This window comes from Hibiscus syriacus, unplaced genomic scaffold (assembly GCF_006381635.1).
Source record: "Hibiscus syriacus cultivar Baekdansim isolate YM2019G1 unplaced genomic scaffold, ASM638163v2 tig00111237_pilon, whole genome shotgun sequence".
Lineage (NCBI taxonomy): Eukaryota > Viridiplantae > Streptophyta > Magnoliopsida > Malvales > Malvaceae > Hibiscus > Hibiscus syriacus.
In genome coordinates this window covers 1-9,102 of record NW_024063029.1, presented here as the reverse complement: position 1 = coordinate 9,102, position 9,102 = coordinate 1, and the positions used below count along the sequence as shown (strand labels likewise).

General features: G+C 33.7%; 2 protein-coding genes across 3 annotated transcripts; both read left to right on the top strand.

Moving 5' to 3' along the window:
• The first annotated feature begins 2,879 nt into the window (after positions 1 to 2,879).
• Positions 2,880 to 4,035, top strand: LOC120156791 (WUSCHEL-related homeobox 4-like). 2 transcript variants are annotated; one of them, XM_039168050.1, is made up of 3 exons: positions 2,880 to 3,122; positions 3,277 to 3,531; positions 3,639 to 4,035. In XM_039168050.1, exons 1-3 carry the CDS (start codon positions 2,895 to 2,897, stop codon positions 3,792 to 3,794), a joined length of 639 nt encoding a protein of 212 aa, XP_039023981.1. In that variant the 5' UTR covers positions 2,880 to 2,894; the 3' UTR covers positions 3,795 to 4,035. The 2 variants fall into 2 exon arrangements, with proteins under 2 accessions (XP_039023981.1, XP_039023980.1); XM_039168049.1 differs by having other exon boundaries at positions 3,277 to 3,558.
• Positions 4,036 to 7,393: 3,358 nt separating this feature from the next.
• On the top strand, positions 7,394 to 9,057 carry LOC120156771 (polyadenylate-binding protein 2-like). The gene is made up of 3 exons (XM_039168027.1): positions 7,394 to 7,646; positions 8,326 to 8,444; positions 8,711 to 9,057. Exons 1-3 carry the CDS (start codon positions 7,409 to 7,411, stop codon positions 8,882 to 8,884), a joined length of 531 nt encoding a protein of 176 aa, XP_039023958.1. The 5' UTR covers positions 7,394 to 7,408; the 3' UTR covers positions 8,885 to 9,057.
• Positions 9,058 to 9,102: the final 45 nt, after the last annotated feature.

Below are 9,102 nucleotides of genomic sequence, written 5' to 3'. Positions count from 1 at the left end.
AGGTAAATTATAAATTTAATATCTTAATTATCACTTTTGTTTCGGTTTGGTCACCCAACTATTTTTAAAAAAAATCCATACTTAATGATTAGTTTTAGTTTCATTTTGGTCACCCGCTGTTAAAAAATTAATGACAATGACGTCTCACCATAAGGTAATGTCATGTCATTGTTGGAACATATATATCACGTCAATAGTTCTTTTAATTTTTTAACAGTGGGTGTCCAAAATGAAACTAAAACGTAACGTTAGGTATGATTTTGAAAGAAAAATAGTCGGGTGACCAAAACAGAATAAATGTGATAGATGAGGTATTAAATGTATAGTTTGCCCTGATATTTTTCTTGCTTTTCCACTGAAGTTTACCTTGTCTTTTTCTCCTGCACTTATAGATGTATAAATCATTGAATGGTTTGCGCATACATGCATTTTAGTCATGCTATTGTATGTATCATTATTGACATAATGAAATTGTGCTTAGAAAAGCAATTGACAAGCAAATTTTATTGTGAAAAGCAAGAGAATGACATGTAACAAATAATGGCTACGTGTCCTTTTAAAATTATTATTATTATTATTTTATTTTTGACTTTTAAACAAACCTTAAATTATTGGTAATAGTTTCAGTAGTAGGTAATATGAAGTTGGACAATTAAAATTAGAGGGAGCAATTACGCGAATTGGATTATTTTGAGTTTATGTTTTGTAGAGTTTTAATTTTTTTTTTTGAATTTGAGTTTTTATTTTTTTTACGTACTTATAGTAATTATATAAATTTACATTATGGTGTTATTATACCTACATAATTTAAATGTTAATATAAAGTCAATAATTTTTATTTTTAATAAACTTATATTAGAAGTTTGTAATACAATATTTTAAATATATATTTTTTACAATTAATATTACAGAGATTTATAAAATATATTGACAATAAATTGATCATAAACCAAAAAAGAAAAAAATAAACATAAACATAAGTTTACATAAAAAAACAATTAACGAAAAAATTCACTTTAACATCAAAATCATAATCAAATGATAAAAATTAACATGAATGAACCCTAACCTTACTTTTAAGGTTTAGATTATCCTTACCCAGCCTTGAAAATTTAAGATGGGTATTTCCAAATGGTTCCTGAACACTTAGAATTTAAGAAACTAAGTTTGGGTTCACAAATACTTGAAGAAATTTTGTATGAACAGCTGTCCTCCTCTCTTATCGTGATATTTTAATTTTTAAATTTAAGTTTTTATTTATTTAATAATTGGTTAAAATATAATTTTGATCCTTATACTATATTTCAATTTAAGATTCAGTCTTTGTAAATTGATTTGGCATAATCCGGTCCCTCTATTTTTATAATATCATTGGTTAATTTATATAATTAATCAATTAAACATTCAAGTTAACATGACGACGTACATTTTCTTAAAACCATTATTTCCACTCAAAAAGAAAATCATGTTACCATAAGCCATCAGGAATTCGGTGGGTGTTTATGGGGAAAACTATAACTTTTCAATAAAAAAATAGTTAGCAATATTAATTATTTGGGTAACTAATGACGTAATAGAGGTAGATGGATCAAATTATATTAAATTAAAAAAAGAACTAAATCTTAAATTTGTGAATTATAAAGGGATTAAAACAACAATCTGACCTGTAAGAATCAAATCACATAATTGATGAAGTATTGGTTTAATAACAATGGAAAACCTTAAATACTTTAAGGTCCTATGTTAAATAACATTATCTTTGAGTTTGGTCAAGAATGTGTTTATATAATTTGTTACTATCTGCGAATTTTCAGCTTTGAGGTCTTCTTCATAGACGAATGTATTACTCATATGAACTTTTGTAAGTAATCACATGTCAATACCTAATATTTTTATGAACACACCATCGTAACATCACCAACGGCCGCTTGCTGACACACATAATCTCATAGTCTAAGCCTTTACATTCTAAGACGTCTAATCAGTCCTTGTGACAGGACAATTCCTTATAAATATCTATCCAACAGAGAGGAGAAGACGAGCACACATCTTTATTAAGAACCACCAACATCCTAAAATCGATTGGAATTTGGAACCATCCTTCTACCACTTTTTGCCACCTTTCATAATTGTTGATCACTTCATCAGTTAACATAATTATTTAATTATAGAATGTAATATAGTTTTTTTAAATGTCTGGTGTGAAATAATTTATACATGCGTTTGGAATTGGATTTCTTTAATGTACCAAGAATTTCATGTTGCGTGGCAGGTGATATATATGATTTATATATATGTTTAGTAGGTTTGGTTTGGTTTTCTCAACATTCTGTACCTGTGAGAGATATAGATGGAGGACGGCCTTCACTCCTTTCTCTTTCTTTGTCTCTCACCATATCCGTATCTTGGAAAGTAAAGAAAGTATTCCATTTTCATGTTCTGGCATTGGTGGAATATTTTGCTAAGAAAATATGAAAGTAAAGATAAAGTTTGAGAGAGAAGAAAACCAAAAACAAAGGCCACCGAAAAGCAAGAAGACGTTATCATGAAAGCAAGTAGAAAAAAAAATTGAGGGAATAGAGTGGGCAAGGCCAACCCACACGCATTTACCAACTCATGCATTCACCCACACGCTCATACCCTAGTCCCTATATACCCCTCCTCCTCTTCTGTTGCCTTTATCCTCTCTATTTCAACACTTGTCTTTTACTCTTTCTTTTTGCTTTTTAAAATCAGGGAAATCATAAGTCAACCTCACCTCATCATTTGGTCTTGGCTATTCAAAGCACCACCTCTTCTCCCACTCGTCTTTTTCCCATTATTATTATTATTATTTGGGATTCATCTCAGTCTTCTATATAATTCACCATTCTTCATCCTTCACTCCCTTCACCATGGGAAACATGAAGGTGCATCAGTTGGCAGGTGGATTCTTGGAGCACGAACCATCTCTCTCCCTTGGATTTAAGCGGTTACGCCCTCTCGCATCCAAGCTGCACCACCACCACCACCAGCCCTCCTCCACTGATACCGTCTCCTCCTTCGACCTCAAGAGCTTCATTAGACCAGACAGTGGCCCTAGAAAGCTTGGCCCCTCTGACCATAAACGTGATTCTCTTCAGGTACTCCCTTCGCTAATTAATTGCCTGCATGCATTCTTATTTCTCATCCCATCTTGTCGTACTTCACAAAATCCTTTTAGATGTACGTTAATGGAGATTTGATAGAGTAAAGAACGTTAGATTTGGAATATGAACAAGAAACTTTATCATGTAGGTGGAAACACACCCTGGAGGTACGCGGTGGAATCCTACCCAAGAACAGATAGGGATTTTGGAGATGCTGTATAGAGGTGGGATGCGAACTCCAAATGCACAACAAATAGAACAAATCACTGCGCAGCTAGGAAAGTATGGCAAGATCGAAGGCAAGAACGTTTTCTACTGGTTCCAAAACCACAAAGCACGCGAGAGACAAAAGATGAAGCGCAGCAGCCTTGGCCTTGGCCATTGTGCGAGAAACTCACCTCCCTTAACTAGCATAACTTTGGATACTAGGGTACGTCCCTTGGCTTCATGATATGTTTTTCCATTGTGAACATAAAGTTCACCAAATAATCATGCAGTTTCTTATTATAGGTGGAAATAATGGAAAGATCAGATGATGATAGTCCATATAAGCGGAAGTGCAAAAGCTGGTCGTTTGAATACTTGGAAGAAGACAGCAGATCGCCATGTAAAGAGAAGGAAAATAGAACTCTGGAGCTATTCCCGTTGCACCCAGAAGGCAGATGAAGGGGTCTGAAAGTAGAAAAAAGAAATGCAAACCCAATTACCAAAAAGACAAAAAAAAAAACTGCTAGATAACCAAAACTCCGTTCCCATTATGATATGCTTTGAAGAAGATGATGATGAAATGTGGTAGCTTTTTCTTTCTTTTTTTCTTCTTTTGTTTCGGGAAAGAAGAAAGACAAAGATGTCTCTCCTCAACTCTACTGCTTATTTATTCCTGACTTAAAACCAAAGCAGATTTATGTCACTCTTTATTCGATCTTTCTTCCAGCTGGTGAATTATTACTATTTCTTTTTCTTTTTGGGTGTGTGATCACTTTGACTACTGCGGAAGAAACTCGTTGAGAGGAAGCTTTTTGCTTAAATGCAACCATCCATGGACACTGAAGTTCACGTATCTACTTTGCATTATTCGTCCACTTAAGCTAGCCCATACCTTCTCCCTTGAACCTATGGTTTTATTATTTTCAAAAAATGAGAAAAACGAAAGTAGGTTGATGGTGGGTGTCCTTGAAATAATAAATTAAGATGCATTATCTATCTTCTTTATGATTCTGTTGCTCGGAAGGCTTCTGTAAAGTTGCTACTATATATCTATATCTATCTACTTCGTCACCGGTCAGTTAACTGATGAGTATTTGACTAATTATATCAGCATTTAAAAGCAAAAGTTGATAGCAGTTTTCTGCGGGCCAGATTTGAATATATTTTCAAATGGAAATGGAGGGTTTTCTGTCGGTAACCGAGAGTGAATCAGTGATTATCATTCACAAAAAGCCTGTGATATGTAAAAGAAAAGTGGCTTTCTTTTTTCCCGCTTTGTCGCAAGAAACTTAGATTTTTAGGATGGAGAGAAACTATATTATACAAGTCAAATTTATTGCCAGAAAATACCCCGAGAAGAAGGAAAAGGTTTTTGTTTGGCTTTCAAGATCTACGGCCTTGCTTGTGATCAATCTGTCTCTTGTTATAACTCTAAATATCGAGGACAGGAAATTAACTCAACTCTATATTTTCAGAGAAATCCTCAATCCTGCTGGAAGGTACAAGAGGACAAGATTTTCCATCTAACTGGTTCAATGAAGTAGCATCGCGCACTGGAAATATACAATGCAAGCTGAGAGATGAGACTAACATAACTATTTCGTAGAACATCAATAGTGTTGAAAAAATCAAAAACCACATGGGCTGCTGGTTAGCAGCCGGTGGCTTTGAAAAAAAAATTATTATTAGCCAATTTTGTTGAATATTTATTAAAGGGGATAATTACATTTAATCATTAAACTTTAAGATATTTACAAGATTAATCATCAAGTTTCAACTATAAATATCATATACTATAAACCATCCAAAAGTATTCTGACTTTCTTCTAATATTAGAGAATTTAGAGGGTTTATTGAGAGTTGTTTTTTTCCTTTTTATCAAGAGAGAATTATCATTGTTTTCTCCTTGGTAGATCAAGAGATGTTGTAATTCCTATTTTGTCATAGTGAAATTATTCTACCGTTACCCGTGGTTTTTACCCTATATTATTTAGGATTTTCTACGTAAATTTTGTGTCTCTTTTATCATCATTTTTATTTTATCAAATTATCAATTACGATTTTGCTCTATCCGATAGTCGTCTTCCGTAACAAATAGGACAAGCTCAAGTGATACCCGGCAGTGGGTGGGTTAGCATAGTATTCATATGAAATGGAGTAAGGATAGTATTTGATCATAATGTTAAAAAATTCCGAGTTATTTAAGTCAATGAATCTTATTTCATGATCCTAATTTTATTTAATTTTTTATTGAGTCAAATTCTTTGATTTTCATAATAATTAAACCCTTATTTTTTACGACTAATTTATCTAAACATATCATTTTTAATATTAAATATTAGAATTATATATATTTGATTATTTACTGAAATGATACTCTTTTAGTGCTATATATGATAAGGAGTGTCACGTTCGACATATCAAGTTAGTTTCAACTTCTAATAAACTCGTATGACATGACACATCTTTATTTTATGTGATACTAAAGGGTTGGAACTTGGAAGTGTACATCAGAGGATTAAATTGAAAAAAATCAGAATAAAATTGTAGAATTTTATCTAAAAAATATGTATGATATGTGTTAACATGAAACCAAGTGGTAATAGCATTACAAGCTTTAGCATTGTCTTCAATAACTCAATAAATAAATGTTAGAAAGATTATATTTAAACATTTGGAAACAATAAACAAATATATAATCAATGCAAGTTTTACACTATCAAATTCTACATTAATTTTTAACATATATTTATTGAATAATTAAAAATAAGACCTACATATAAATATTACCATCGATACTTTACTCCCACTAACACATTCACTAGCAGAAATGACATAGATACAATAATATATATTTTATCAATCTTGTCTTTTTAAGATCTTTTCCCATCAACATAAATATGTTTAATTAATTATGACTTTTTGAAATTTGAGTGTAACGAATACAAAATCAAATGCAATCATTTGTGCGTTCCTAAAATTTTAGCAAAAGGTGAGTGTCATTTGATATTTAATTATGAGATGTGGTATATTTGACAAAACTTTCGAGATAATGTTATGAAAGAAATTAATTCACGAGTTAATGCACTCCCAAGATTAATTGCTCAAATAAGGTGAAATCCATAGTATTGGCCGTAGGTCGCCATGCACTCCGGGCGACCTACCCTTGCTCAAACAGAGAGAATGAACATGTTGCATGGCACATGCACGTCCAACACATAGGTCGTCATGCCCTCCGGGCGACCTTGTAAGTCGTCATGCCCTCCGGGCGACCTTGTAGGTCGCCATGCACTCCGGGCGACCTACCCTCGCCCGGCTTCCCTCGGATTCCCTCTCATAGCTCGCTCGGTTACTCTCGGATGCCCTCGCATAGCTCGTTCGGATGGCCTCGGTCGGATGGCCTCGGATGCCCAGCGTGTTGGGACGTGCATGGCACATGCAATCTCTTGTAGCTCGCCGGGAAGACATGGCGACCTAGTAGGTCGACCGGAAAGCATGGCGACCTACGGCCAACACTGTGGATTTCACCTTATTTGAGCAATTAATCTTGGGAGTGCTTTATCTCGTGAATTAATTTTTTCCATAATATTATCTCGAAAGTTTTGCCGGTATATTTAGATAATTTAACCAAATTTTATAACATTAGAAGATCCAACGGTAGTGATTAACTTACCGAAACAAAGTAGGGTTTCTTCAAAACCTTCATTACTTCATACCTATAAAAGCGACACAGTTGCTTCTTTTCCGGTGTGGCGCAGTTCGTTCTGCCCTCCCCATTTTTGTCATTTAAAAAAAATTCAAAAAAGAGAAAATCATAAACTCCTCTTTTCTTCGTCGTCGGCATTTATCGTTCCGTTCAACTCCGGATCTCTGACGATTTCATCCCCATTTTGCGCATCCCTCTCCTCTTTTATTCACGATACAAAAAAAAAAATCTCCTTATTTTTAGTTTAGATTTAGAATCTGTTTTTTATATTTTCCTCAATAGTTTTGATTGAATAACAAGATGAGAGGAAAAAATTGAAGAAAAGAAGAAAAAAGAACGATCTTGAAGAGTTAGGGCTGCGGTTTTTATGGCACAGGTTCAGGCGCCGGTTTCCGCGCCGAACGGCGTTGCTCCCGTTACCGGAGGACCGCAGTTTATGCTGGCATCGCTCTATGTCGGGGATCTTGATCCTACCGTTACCGATGAACAGCTCTACCAAACATTTAGCCAGGTGGCTCAGGTCGCTTCAGTAAGAGTCTGTCGGGACTTGGCTTCTGGCCGCTCTCTCGGCTATGGCTATGTTAATTATAACGATCCTCGTGATGGTTAGTCTTCTACTTAGATTTAAAATTTTATTCTCTGTTTAGTGATTTAATAGTTATATATCTTTGTTGGTTACTTCATTTTAGTTCATTTGGAATGTGAATGTAGATGATTTATTTTCGGGAAATCTTTTTTGTGGTGATACAATTTTTTTGAGAGATTGTTTGTGTATCGCAAGTATTTTAATTTGTGTAGAATTCAAGCTAATTTATTTTTAATCCAATTTAATTGCAAAATTTAAGTGTATTATTGTATCTATGCCTTTTCTGTTGATAGCTAAATCGCAATGTTTCTGAAAATGTAGTTATTGTCAATGCCTATGTTTTGCTGAAACTTTTTGTTATGTGTTCTTTTAAATTTAAAAATGTATATTTGCAAAAATACTTTACACAGCTCTTCAGTTCCTATGTTTTGAATTTAAACTTTCCTTAATTTTTTCTCTAGATTTTCTTTGTATTTGACGCAGCTTTACCCAATTTATTTCCTATCTTCTTTACAAGAGTGGATTGAACTTCTATGTTAGAAATTAACTTTAAAAATTAAGTTTTAGAATTCATATCTTTGATGTTCCTGGTTTTAACAATTTTGATTTGGGAGAATGAATTCTTTCTTTGGAATTGTGCAATTAGTTAATGTTTCCTTTTTAAATTAACGTTTCCCTTTTGTTATTCTTGTCTATAGCTGCTAGGGCATTGGATCTACTGAATTTCACTCCACTTAATAACAAGCCCATTCGTATCATGTATTCTCAGCGAGACCCTAGTCTTCGTAAGAGTGGTACTGCAAACATATTTATCAAGGTATTAAGCTCTTTTCAGTCTTGTTGATTTTTTTTACCACCCTTTCTTACTTCTATGGCTATTTCCCCCCATGAAATCACAAATATTATTATTTTGATCGGAAGTTGTCTGACCTTTTAGTACCTTTGTTCTTACCCGTTCAAATCTCTGTCCATCCATGCTCAATATTCATGCAAATATAGATGCAAAAAAAATCTTTCTGTATCCACTCTCAATTGTTGGCTTCCAATATTGACCTAATCCTTTGATTGTTGTTTCTCCTGTAGAACTTGGACAAGTCTATTGATCACAAAGCATTACATGATACGTTTTCTTCATTTGGCAACATCCTTTCTTGCAAGATAGCTATTGATGGTCTTGGCCAGTCTAAAGGCTACGGTTTTGTACAATTTGACAATGAAGAATCTGCTCAAAATGCAATCACAAAAATGGCATGTTGATCAATGAGAAGCAGGTCTATGTTGGACCTTTCCTTCATAAGCAGGAAAGAGACAATGCTTTGGATAAGACCACATTCAATAATGTTTATGTGAAAAATCTTTCTGAGTCTACAACAGATGAAGACATGAAATTAATTTTTGGTGAATATGGTGAATTACTAGTGCTGTAGTTATGAGGGATGCAGGGAAGTCAAAGGGCTTTGGATTTGTCAACTTTG